At 39.1% G+C, this 13836-nt stretch overlaps 1 protein-coding gene across 7 annotated transcripts in view; it reads left to right on the forward strand.

Annotated features, from left to right (window-relative positions):
* The window catches only part of MYO9A (myosin IXA), a 160740-nt gene that overhangs the window by 86628 nt on the left and 60276 nt on the right, over positions 1-13836 (forward strand). For 6 of the 7 annotated variants that reach the window (XM_061595942.1, XM_061595939.1, XM_061595937.1 and 3 more), the window contains 5 exons: positions 1293-1427; positions 2392-2513; positions 3545-3686; positions 5125-5320; positions 11697-11804. In XM_061595942.1, coding sequence (XP_061451926.1) covers positions 1293-1427; positions 2392-2513; positions 3545-3686; positions 5125-5320; positions 11697-11804 — 703 coding nt within the window. The remainder of the gene's footprint in view (positions 1-1292; positions 1428-2391; positions 2514-3544; positions 3687-5124; positions 5321-11696; positions 11805-13836) is intronic. The other variant, XM_061595940.1, reaches the window with a different exon arrangement.

Raw genomic sequence — 13836 nt, forward strand, 5'->3', positions numbered from 1 at the left:
ATTTAGACAGCTCAACGTGTGCTGAATTTCCCCCCCAAATCAAATATGAAGTTTTGATTTGGCTTGTGGAGGGGTCTTTTGAGAGGTTTATACAGCATATCCAAATTAAGATGGCATACTGTTTTAGTTTTACTAAATTTGCCAAATAATTGTTTCTAGAACAGAGGGAAAATTTTCAATTCAATTTTTTTCATAAAACTAGTAACACTTCTTGGATATACTTTAAAATATCTTACTGCTGTAAGTGATCAAAACCTTTTGAGCGTATGGAAGATACTTATAATAATTTCGGAGCAATAAGTAGACACCTCCATTTTGAAAAACTACTTCAGAAGAAACATTTAGTTTTTCAGTTTGTTTTGTTCACACTCACACAGAGTCCTTCTGTCAGGTGTTCTAACTGGTACACAGTATTATAGTAGCAAATTAAGAAGTGCAGGGTTCCTTCATGACAGTCACGCCACATACCCTCATAGCCATGCCCCCTTTTCCACTTTCCCTCCTCTCCCTTGCTCTCCCTGTTGTCTCATGAGTCTACACTCCACTACAGCAGCCATCCCTAGCAGCCAAGCAGCATGAAAGGCCAGGCTGTGTGTTAGCTACTGAGAAGAGTCTTCTCAGTAGCTGACTCACTCCCCTTTTAATCTGAATGGCTTATGCATAGGGACCTGGCTGGGAACCTGCTCCCAAAAAAGTAATAGGTCTGTGACACACACACACACTACCCTGGATGACTACATTTCTGCTGGTATCTTATCAGCTCTCTATAACTGTCAGCTCAGATTTTATCCATCCTTATATTTATATTTATCCATTTTGGTAAAATGAAGAGTAGATTATAGCAATGGTTTGAGTCTGAGGAGAAATCTCTGGACTTTTGTGACCCAGTGGAATCATTGTCTTCAGACTTGTGTACAGAGAATCTATTTTTACTTATGATCTGAACCAAGTCTGTCCAGTGATTGCAAGTGCCTTAATTATTTGTGTTCTTGAGCAATCTTGTGCAAAGAGCCAGTGAGGTGTAGCGGTTACAGTGTTGGACCAAGACCTGGGAGACCAGAGTTCGAATCCCCACACAGCCATGAAACTCACTGGGTGACCTTGGGCCAGTCGCTGCCTCTCAGCCTCAGAGGACGGCAATGGTAAACCACCTGTGAATACTGCTTACCATGAAAACCCTATTCATAGGGTTGCCATAGGTCAGGATTGACTTGAAGGCAGTCCAGGAAAAGAGCAATCTGGCAAATTCAGGTATCGCGGCAATATTTCTAAAACTTCTCTTTGTGTTGCAGACTTTGTCCATTGGAGTACTGGATATTTTTGGGTTTGAAGATTATGAAAGTAATAGCTTTGAACAATTTTGCATTAATTTTGCAAATGAACGTTTACAACACTATTTTAACCGACACATCTTTAAACTGGAGCAAGTAAGTCTTTAAAACTACATTGTTGCTTTATTTTTTACTAATATTGGTATAAATTTCACCTGAAAGAAATTTCATTACATTACATCCACCCCCCAGGTGGTGGTTAGAGTGTTACTCTATTGTTCTTAAATACTGTTGTATGCTGTAGATAGGAACTGCCAATCAAATACTTCCCTAAGTTAGGATTCATTCAGTCACACTGCATGCATGCTTTCTTATTTCCCAAATGATGTAAAGACCATGCCAGCCTTTCCCTTCTCTCCCTTCAGTGGAATGTTGGCCTGCCATCTCACCTTAGGCCACATCTTATACAATGTCTGGCTAGGTGCGCAATAGTACACAACATGAATTTTTCTGCTCTGGACAGTTGGAAGCATTTCATTTCCAAAGGGAAGGCTCTGCATGGACACATGGACATTTTGCTATTGAAATTCTGCACACCTTCAGAGGCCTTCAGTTTGAGTTGCCAGCATTTTTGTAAAACTTTAGCTGGTCCTAGGCATATGCCACCTTCTCACCCCTTGTGGGATTGTAGGGAATAGAGACATCATCTTGGCTACCTGCTTTTTTTGAAAAGACCTCTTGCCCTGTTCCCCCACAAGTTTTACTTCCCGTGTCTACACAGGGTGCAAAAATGTGACAAATTGATACATTGATAATAGCCAAGTTTGATTGATATAACACCAGAGCCAGGGATGCTGCCACAGCTTCATACTTTACACATGATGTAGGAAACACTCGATTGCCATTGCATATGAAAATTGTGTCCTGTTTTATTATGGTTACAGGTATTTGGAAACCACATCACAGCAACAGCCCTCAGATACAGGCTTATTGAGATTGTTAGCATGTGGCTCGATTGTTCACTGTGTAGGAAAACAAATGATTAACGGTTTGCTTCAAAATGCTGCTTAAATGGTGCATGGGTTTTTGCCTTAATGAATGCAACTTGCTTCCATCCCAGGAGGAGTACAGACTGGAAGGCATCACCTGGCATAACATAGAATACACAGACAACTCTGACTGCATAAACCTCATCAGTAAAAAGCCAACAGGGCTGCTCCATCTGCTGGATGAGGAAAGCAAGTGAGTATGCCCCCCCCCACTTGTGAGTATCAGGTTTCAGGTTACTTATAGCACTGCCTTTATTGCAAGGAAGTAGCAGCCTAAACGTGAAAATCACTTTCTGTTCACACATATTTTAAAGTTCTCCTTACCATTAGGCAAGATCAAGCTGTCCCAGGATGAGAGCTCTCACTCAGGTTAATTTGGTTATCTCTATGGGACAAGTGGGACCAAGAAAATGTTACATTGTGCAGTGCTGCTGTTTAGGGTGCCAGCCAGCCATGTCCTCATCCACAGCATTCCACTTTACACACAAATTAACCCCTGTGTGGAGCCCCTCCCAATCAGGCAAGGTTCCTAAAAAGGAGGATTTTCCAGGCCTTCACATCTCTAGCACAGGCTAATAGGAGATGAAGTCACAAGGGGGAAATACTGTATTAAAAATCCATCCAATAAATTACAATTGAAAGTGATTATTAGACCGTTCGGGTGCATGAATTGATTGCTTACCTCTGCTAGCAGTTAAGATCCTCAGTTTGCTTGTGTTAAAATGTGAGGGTGAAAAAATGTCTCTATAATGGGTACCAGAAGTCCAATGACTTTAGTGTGCAAATTGTTTTGCTCTATAACTGCTGAAGTAATGCTTGATGATAAAATAGTGCTCTCTTAGGGCTGCTTCACACATTTCATTTTTCTTGCATGGAAACAAAATAATAAACTCCAGTTTGTTTGAAGTGTGATGTTAAGGTTGTTTTTGCTTTGATGTGAGTACATTGATATGGCCAGCACTGTTTTGTCCCTCCACTGGGCAGCCCTTAGATGATAGTGTCTGTGTGCTGGAAAAAGTGTGAACAGCTAATCAATTTTAGCCCTAAAGATACGTTGTTGCCTATATATAATAATATTGCTTAGTTTGTTGCTGTGAATCACTTTTGAACTAATAATTTAATGATTCAGGAACTAGATATATTCACCTGTAATTGGATATTTTATGGGAATAAGTGTAAAATCAACAACTAAGAAACTTTTTTGTTTTTCTCTTCTTTATTTAGCTTCCCGCAAGCCACAAATCAAACGCTGCTAGACAAATTTAAGCGCCAGCATGAAGGGAACCTCTACATTGAATTTCCAGCTGTGATGGAACCTGCCTTTATCATAAAACACTATGCAGGGAAAGTTAAATATGGTGTGAAGGTGTGTACATTGTTCACTGTTACTAATGTCTCTTAAAATAGAAACAACTCTTTGCTTTAACATCTGGAAATAATAATAATGCCTGTAGAGACCCTGGCTGTTGAATTAAGTGATCATTTTCAGTGTAAGTATCACCTGTGCATTTTTACTGTTCTGTGTTTCTCTGTGTCTATATTGGGACTCAGTGGATTGAATCCAAAATATATGTACTTTTTACATAATCATTTATTGCCTTGGTTTTTCCTTTTTTATCTGACGGTTACCTAGATTTAAGCCCCATTGGTTTGAATGAGACTTCAGTGCACCTGAATGTGAGCATGGATTTGGCCTAAATTTTTAAATGAAAATATTCAACCAGTTCTTCCAGTAAAGCCCATCTGCAGTAGGAAAAGCATGTCACATTTGGATGCATAGAACCCATGAAGAACATATGCACGTTGTCTTGAAATTGAGTTTATTGTACTATTATACGGAGATATTGAGAGCATACAAGTGGATTTCCACTGCATTCTTGTCATCATATGACTCTATTCATATTTCCCCATAAGTTAGGTTTTTTTTTCCTTAGGCTGCATTGGCAGCAGTGAAATGCATATTGGAAAATCTAATTTGCAAACTCTTCAAAAATGCTAGAGAGCAATGTTGAGCATGCTTCAGGGACCTCTTAAAACCTTACCTGGCCAAGAAGCTTTAACATGTACATTTAACAGATGTACAACATACTATTGAGTAGATATAATTTGCTCTGACTATTTTGTAGAAATCAAATGTTTTAGGAACATAGTTCAGTATTGTTATGGAAATACAGTATGTATATATATGCAGAGATCTTCAGCAGTCTGAGTTGCGTGTGTGCCATTGTGTGTATTTACCTAAGAAGCAGGCTTTTACCCTGCATTTAGATCACTGAGACTTAAGACTTAGTAAAATAAGAAAAGGTACTTTATTTATAGAAATACATAGTAGATAGGAAAGGTATACCTAGTTCTAGCTAACTAAGTTGGAGGCGCAATGCCCTGACTTGGCTCAGGAGAGAGAGGAAAGACAAAGATGTCTCCTCTCTCTTCAGACAATCGAATAAAAAGACAAAGGAAGGAGGGGCAGATCAGCTTTCCTGACCATATCAGTTTACAATGGAAGGAAGTTAGGTAGAGAAGAGCACAGGTAAAGGTAGGCAAGCCTAGCCAGCTGGAGGACCCTAACTCTATTTTCCTTCTGGAACACAAACGAAAAGAACCCAAACAGGAGTTGCTGTTGCCCCACTTCCAACAAGTATTGTCCTACACTAACTGGCAGTGATTCTCCAAGGTTTCATGCAGGAATCTTTCCCAGCCCTACCTAAAGATGCCAGGGGTTGAACCTAACACCATTTGCATGTAAAACACGTGCTCTACATTTGGTCATGATGAATATTGCTTTTTCTTTTCTTGCTTTTTAGGATTTCCGGGAGAAAAATACAGATCATATGAGACCAGATATCGTCGCTCTTCTAAGAAGCAGCAAGAGTGCCTTTATTTGTGGGATGATAGGTATTGACCCGGTTGCTGTGTTCCGCTGGGCAGTCCTCAGAGCTTTTTTCAGAGCTGCTGTTGCATTTAGAGAGGCTGGAAGGCAGTACATTGAAAAGAAAACTGGTAGGTGCTATATACTGTAACTACCTTCATAGATAATTTATTCTTCGTCTTGAATCTCTCAAAGGTGGCTGTGCTTTGTATTTGAGGGATAGCCTCTGATTTCAGATCTTGTATTGCAGAAATAATCAAGGTTTTATTAGCTTTTACTTATACATCTTTTTAAAAAATTTCCAAGTAAAAGATGAATGTCATGATTCCAAGAATACAAAAATAAGATGGATCTTAATATTTTAGGATGAACTTCTGGGAGCTTTTTAATTATACATAAATGTTAAAGTTTATTCAGCATGCATGATAGGAATGCTTATTTAACTGAGTCTTTTTTCTTTTGTTGGCAAAGTCTGAATGCAGAGAGGATTTTAAACCACAAGAAGTATTGATGTGTGGGCGATAATTCACTGAGGGGTAGCCATCTAAAACCTATTTATTGCTTGCTTTCATGGGGAACAGGAGATAGTAAATTAAAGTCTTAGGGTATCATCGTGCATTGAAAAGCTGGCTTCACTTTGTTTGCAAAACATTTCTATTCATAAAATATCTTTTTAAAAAGCTGCAGTGCCCTTCTGTTTCTTTCTGGGGAAGAAGCCTTTGAGAGCAGCTGTGATGCAGATACCTTCCTCTGTCATTAGCTTAGAGTCACTCTTGGCTACCCAGGGTTCTCCGGTTTCTATTCAAATGACAACACGAATTAGAGAAGGCTTGTTCCATTGGAAGTCACCATCTTCTCTCTGCTACCCCCTCCCCACTTCCAAAGATTGTGGTCTTTGACCTGGCACTTGTTTTCACCAATGGTTTATTTATTTATTTATTTATTTATTCTATTTCTATGCCGCCTTTCGGCCAAAGGCCCTCAAGGTGGCTCACAAAAAAATAAAATAAACACAAATACACATCAGAAAAGAATACAGTGCACAAAAATTCAAACAAAATATTAACATTGTTTAAAAAACAAGGTTCTTTACAGGCCTGGAGATAATCTGTCCTTAAAATGTAGGTTGGATGATTTTCACGAGATAATATGTAAACGAGAATCACAAGCCAGTTAGAAAAGCGGAAAAGATTGCTCTTTGAAATGAACACTTTGAAAGATCCTGTTGTCACATTCTCCCTGCCTCTGAAGAGGTTTCAGCATACGTATCAACATAGAGACAATTCACGTTAGCCAGCAGCCTCTATTCAAATGGCTTAGGAGTGAATGGAAAAGCCATTATGTTTGCGCAGAGAGAGCATTAGTATGAATCTGTGCTCAAAAGTGGGAATTGCACAAACCCCTAAATGAGAAGGGGAGTGGCTGTCTTTGGAATAGATACAGTCATAATCTATAAACTTATATTCAGTAACCTGCATCCTGCAGGCTGGATCCAGGTGACCAAGCCATAGAAAGTGGCCTGCCAGTCCCTGCAGCTTTATTGCCCGATCTGATTGGAATATAAAGTCCTCTGCCTGCTCTATAGAGAGGATTTCTGGAGAGCAGGCTGAGGGGTGTGTGTCCGTTATTCCAATCTTAGCACTTAGCACTATAGCACGGAGATAGGAGACAAAGCCCGCTGCCTGCCTTTAAGAGTAAGAGGCAGCATTCCCCTCCTCCATTCCAGTATAGGGGTGGGAGTAACTAGAAATGCTTCCCTTTTACTTTGCACAAAGTAAAAGGCACTGATTCCAACCACTACCATTCCAGCACTGTAGTGGGGAAAGCTGTAAATGCTGCGTGTGTGAGAGAGATGCTGTGTGGCTGCATGTCTGGTGAGTGTGTGTTCTGTATGTGTGGTAAATGTCCTCATGTGGTGAGTGTATGTATAGTTTCTGTGTGTACTTGCATACGCTCGCCATGCCCACCACTGGTTCGTAGTCCTTGGAGGAGTGATGAACTGTCAAAGTGGTGCTTGGGCTGAAAAAGTTACCCATGCCCCTTCCTTGATAGGTTTCCGCCAGGCCTTAAAGACCTGGCTGTTCAGGCAGGCCTACGGGACCTCTGGGGTGGGTTAGTTTTTAATATGGTAATATTATTATTGTTGTGGTCCTCATTGGCTTTTATTGTATTTTTACTGTGAAGTTGTACGTCGCCTAGAGTGGCCGTTAATTCGGCCAGATAGGCGACTCACAAATAAAATTTTATTATTATTATTATTATTACCCACTACTATTGTATTTCTACAATAGAGAGGCCTTTTAAAACGTTTTCTGACATTTAATCAATGCAAAATTAATTTCTCCCAGCTATGAAGCCCCACTTGCTCAGGCTGTTTGCATGGGGCCCACTGGCTATTGTGAACTGGCCATAACTATCTCCTTGTCCTGGTTTTCCAGTAAACCTTTGTATATTGCCTCTTAGGCCCATTGAGTACACCTGCCCCAAAAAAGCAACAACAGGCCAACTGGCTATAGATCTACATTGATCTGAATTTTTGAAGATATTTTCTTTAAGATGCACATCAGTTTTTGTGAGCCTTGTTCTTGTTTTTCCTTTGTTTGCTTTTGGGGACCTTTTTCCTTTCAAAGCTGAAAACGAATAATCTTTGGAAAGATTCATACAGGGCATCTGCAGATGCTGTTACATACTCTACTTCATGTATAAACATTTATACTAAAGAACCTTTCTTAGAAAATCTCTGGTGCTTAATCACAAGTTGCTCAGGATATTAGTTTTGTAAATATGCTTATGAGTGTCATAAAATCTGGCAGCTGCTCATTTAGAAACAGAGTAGTGGATTTTTGCATCATGTTTTAGTCCGTTTTGCAATAATCATCATGGGCTGACCCCTTCCAAGTATATTGTAGCTGCTAGTTACGTTGTTCAAAAACCCACAGTTGCAGAAATGTAGATTTTGTGGCACAGGTATAAACTTGTCTATCAACTACATAGCTAGAAGAGCAAGAATTTGGCTGTTGCACAAGGTATTGCTTTCATGGGGGGGGGGAGATGTACACATTGCAGATATATATGGCATACACATGTCTGTCTTGCTGTGAGTACATATGCTGAGGAGCTACAAAAAGGACATGTTCTTCACGTGTGGGACACGTTTTCAGTTTGCTTTTGCCTGAAATTTGTGTGGGAAGACCAACTAATCTGCTTTCACTGAGGGTTCACAGGTATTCATCTCTTGCAGCTTGTAATATTTCTAAGAATTAAATACACACAATGCAAGTTGATGTGATATTTCTAAAACGGGGAACTCGGGGGAAAGGGGCAATCGACTTTCCTTTTGGATGACTAAAAAGGATGCTAAAAAAATGACAGAAACTGTTATTTCACAATGTAAATTTTATTCAGAAAATCAATAAAGATTATATACCAAAAAAGGATGCTAAAAGCTTTTAACTCTGACCAAGCTACATGTTACACATGCATGTATAACGTAGAAGTAGCTGCCTGTAGGGAAAAGCAGTTTTGAGAAGGGGCAGTTTTCAGAAGTGGTACATTTCCTAGTGCAACTCTGATCCAGCTGGTCACAATGATTGTGTGAAAAATTAAGCTTTGGACCCTTGTGGTTCATCAGTTTTTATTACTACAACTGTAAAATGGAGCATATCTGAAAGCATTCAGTGGAATAGTGAGGGCTTTTTTATTTTAATGTTTTGCATCTGATAGAGCTGGTACTCTTGATGTGAGTATTCCACATGCAGACTTAGCTTCACTTTCCTAATCATGGACGACTGTTGTTTGCAAAGACTGCTTTGTCTATAGGTGTATGGAACATCATCTCATGGACAATCAGAAAGCAATAGGAAATAGTATCTGAGAGAGCTTTTAAAGTTATGTTTATGGTACATATAAGTATCTCATGCCTGCGTCTGTGTCACTTAATTTTGTTCTTTTTGTGCTAATGACGTTGAATAGTAGTGAAAAAGCTCTGTGCTCTGTGTTAACTTCCAGTTAATGTTTATTTGCAGTGTTTCCTTCGGTAGCTGTTTGCACTTCTGTTCTTGTAGTATAGCTTTTAATATACATCTGTGAGCTTTCTAGAGTTGAATGGATGCAACTGTCTGTGGTTTGTGCTTTTCTTCTGCTAACTCAGTAAGTGATACTGTGGCCCTTCTACACTTATTTATAGTGGCAAGTGTTATTCTGACAGCTGAAGGTTAAAAAAAAGCTCACATCTTTCGACTGTTATATTTCAGCTTTTAGTGAAGAAATATCAGCCATCCATACTGAAAATTGATAAACCTTTTGCACATTAAAATGGGTCAGATTCAAGTGGGAGTGTCAAATCATTATGGATGCAAACCCTGGCTTTTAATATTATGATCTTCAGATGATGTTGAAAATTTTAGGCCAAGAGATTATTTGCACTGTTGTAATGTCCCTGTAACATTGGTCCAATATACTGTATTTTGCTGTAATTCTCGGTTTATCCTCTATCTTAAACATTTGTGTCAGTATAATGCTGCATAGTTAAATAGCTACCCTTCTCTATTGCACAAGAGATTGTCTTTAGGTATCTGGCATATCTTTCTGTTTTGTGTTGTGTTTAGCTATCCTGTGTTATTGTCAGTGTAATCCCTATTCCTCATTATGTAACCATTTCTGCTGGCTAGTACCAGTGAAGTCAGCAAAAGATAAAGATACTGTAATCTATAGCCCATTCTAAAAGCTAGCAGTTAACATGGTGAGGCACCCAGTGAAGCGCATATACTAAATATGCAGCATCCAGTTAAAAAGGAAGGGGTTTTTTGTGGTCTCCCAAGAAATAGGCTACAGCTGTTCTGAAATGTATTCAGTCTAATACAGCCCTTCTGTCAGTCTCTTCTACCGTTGCACCATCAAGGACACATCCAAATGACCTGTTTGTTGAGTATTTGCTTGCACAAAGTTCATGGGGAGGTTATATGATGTAGTCTGTTCATTAGAGCATTTGGTTTGCTTGCTTGCAGAGAGGTTTTATGATATTGCATCAAGCAATTATAATCCTACGCTTTCCAGTGCATTTTCCCATCATTTTCCTTATTGCAAAAAGTCAGGTGTTGGACTATGACCTAGGAGACCAGAGTTAGAATCCCCGCATAGCCATGAAGCTCACTGGGTGACCTTGGGCCAGTCACTGCCTCTCAGCCTCATGAAAACCCTGTTCATAGGGTCGCCACGAGTCGGAATCGACTTGAAGGCAATAGATTTACATTTTGCTATGTGAGAGCACCAAATACACTTCAACGTGCAACTTGAATTATGTGTTTGAATCCCACCTACAAAATAGTGACAGTCCGGAAGCACCTCTAGTTGGAATACAAAGGTGGCCCAATTATAACAGATTTGATAAAAGGGCCCCTGATGTCCAGCACCAATACTTCCAAAGCTCACAGTGTCAGAGACCACATGCCCTGTAACTTCCCCACCCTGGTCCCTAGACAAGAATTGATCCGGCCAAGTGAAAAGTCAATCTTTATATTATAATAATTACACTGAACATTTTGCTTGTCATTTTGAACATTTTGTAGAATTACTGCAATATAGTCTTTATCTTCCTAATTACATTGGGCCACCAGTAACATGAGTCATACCTGAAGCTAATAATAACTAGTGGTGCTTAAAAGTAAAGGAACTGTAACAAAGTGAGCACCTAGAATAAATTCTGCAGATTAAACAGGCCTGTGTTGCATTATGAGATCCCTCATGCAGAATTTGGTTCTTGAGTGCTGGATTTATGCAAGACTGGAAATACAAGTAAAGTTATCAGTATTACTGGAGACACGGTTGATAGTTATCGGTTTTAAAGTTAAAATTTGTAAGAGCCATATAATATAATAATAATAGCAATAATTCTTTTGTTTTGAATTTCCACATTTCAACACACTATACCATATCTGTCAGTAAGGCCCAGCCCACATCAGTTACCCATTTAGGATTAACAGTTTTTCTAAGGGGCATTGCCTAATACTGCATTTTAAATTAGCTGTTAAGAGTTGTGTTAATATAATTTTAAATATATTTTTTATAATTTTATATAATTTTATGAGCTAATTAATCCCATTAAGCATAGAAATGCATAGTATGTCATGATATTTTATGAAAATGCTATGATGTAAATATTAACTCATATCACAGCCATGCGTTATAATTTGCCATGCTGTTTTATTGTTGATGCCAATTTACGAAAAAGGATTTCAGCTGTAGCTTTCTTTTTCACAATTGAAGAGAAGCTCTCCAAAGCATTGCCTTGCAAAGACTTGCCTTGTAATGCTTCAATAAAAAATTAGTCCATCTCTGTCTTGTGCAGTTATCAGAACTGCTAAAAATGATGAAATTGGCAGAAAGCAATAGTGACTTTTAAACAATTCTGTGTCATTAAGGCAGTTGTCCGCACTGTTCTTGACTCTTCAATGGTCTCTGCTTATGTAATCTTTCTCTTCTCTCCATGTTTTTGTTTTGCTTTCCAAGGGCATGATGATGCGGTTTTGAAAAGTGTGGATAGTTTTAGCTTTCTCCATCACCCAGTTCATCAGAGGAGCTTAGAGATCCTGCAGAGATGCAAGGAGGAGAAGTACAGTAAGGCGCCATATCCCACCATCTCTCTGACATGACACTCAAACACAGCAGGAAATGGAAACCAGGAGCATACTTAGTAGCAAGGGTGGACAACCATGCTTGGGACTTTCTAATGCAGAACCTAAGTCATCTTGAATGGTAGACATCTTAGAACATGGGGGAGATTTTAGTGAGTTTCTCCTGGGAATTTCTAGGCAGGACGGGACCTAGAAGTTTGAATGGATGCTCTCAATCCTGTTTTTACCTTAATTCTAAAGATATATCCAGTATGTGAACCTGATTAAGGCATGGAACCATTTTCCCCAAAGGAATTATTGATTGTGAATACTTGTGAATTCCAAGACTTTGGTTAAAAGCTTTTCGATAGAGTAATATTCTAATCTGCATTCGTATTCCAGCTAGAATTTTTTGGCAGGATTTGACCAGGATTTGGTCCCCTTTTTGTTTTATATAGTAGCATTTATATATGGATATATATATAGATAAATTGCTAAAAATATCTTGAAAACTCCTGCAGTTTTCCAGGCACTTGGTCTCCATTTCCTTCTCCTCACTTCCGTTTGTTACATAATAAACTAGTCCTGCATGAAAACCAGGCCTGTTTGCCTTTGATACTAATGATGGCTGGATTCCTGTTGTGGGAGGAGAAGGGGTCCAGCAGCATGAAACATAACACCCTCTGCCATAAACAGTAGCGCATGGTGTTTCAGTATTATAATTACATTGAAAGCCTACTGAAGGGTACCATGGTGCTAACTTGCGCATTAAACAGCTTTGCATATGCAGTAACCATTTCACCTTAATGGTAGGTGCATCACCATTTCAGACGCTTCAAATAAGAGATACAAAAAAAGTTTCTTTCCAAAGTTGCCTGACTACTTGGGCAGAAGTGATTTGGCTATTCAGTATGTTGGGTTCCAGGGAAGCTTGGACCCTCGTGCCTTCATAGACCTCAATTTTTATAGTTGTGCTATAAAGATTCATAGAGATGCCACATTGCTGATATTCTTAATAAAGGTAATGCCTTTCCCTCATGTGTATGCTGAGTATCTTCTGGAGTACCATCCCCCATAAAGGTTGGTGTTCCCTCTGAAGGTGGTATGGATGGTAAGTGTTGATTATAAGGAGTACTGAATGGACGGTGTGATGTGAATTGAGTGAGGGGTTGCATGGGTCTTGCGTAACATGGTTTTCCCCCTAGAGTTTCACACAGTGTCTGAATGTAAGAATGCATGATATAGAATGAACAAGACGACATTCAGAGAGATACTCCCTCACAATATAGTGGCTCCATCTAGTCAAGGGCAATAGCTGTTGATTAGGTGTGTTTTCAGTGCATTTCTCATTTTTAGAAAAACCGTTAAAGTCAGTAATCTTCACCTTGTGCTAATGAAATCCATAAACTGTTTTATGCTGTGTGTAAAAATATACTCTTGCTTGTCCTGAATATTCTGCTAACCAAGTTCATTGGGTGAGCTTGAGTTATGGTGCTGAGGGAAGAAGAAAAATTCTTTTCACTTTCCACACCATTTATAATTTTAAAAGTCTTTGCTGTGCCCTTCTTCCATCTTCCTTCAAATTCAAAGTCTCAGTGCTTTAGCCTTTCCCCTTAGGGAAAGTGCTTCAACTCCTTAATTACTTTAGTTGCCTTTTTTAAAAAAAAACTATTTTGATCTCTACATTATTCTTTTTTAAGAAGGGATGGCCAGAACCACACCCAAATGTTTCAAATATAGTTGCACACTAGATTTTATATAAGGGTGTTATGATACTGGTTGTCTTTATCAATATCCCAGCTGCCATTTTGTTGCCCGCTTGTCTGCTTTGGAGCTTTTCACAGATGCCTGTTTACCAGCTTTCAACTTTACCACAGTTTATATGTAGCCACTTGGTACGCTAGTCATCTGTGTCCTGTCGAATGGTGAGGAGAAACTTAAATCCTTCGTTCATTAGATTTCTGATCAGGTTGGAAAGACATTGTATGGTTTTACAGACAACAGGTTACCAGATAGTTAGATGTACACTGTGATAA

This window comes from Rhineura floridana, chromosome 14, assembly GCF_030035675.1.
Source record: "Rhineura floridana isolate rRhiFlo1 chromosome 14, rRhiFlo1.hap2, whole genome shotgun sequence".
In the NCBI taxonomy this organism is placed as follows: Eukaryota; Metazoa; Chordata; class Lepidosauria; order Squamata; family Rhineuridae; genus Rhineura; species Rhineura floridana.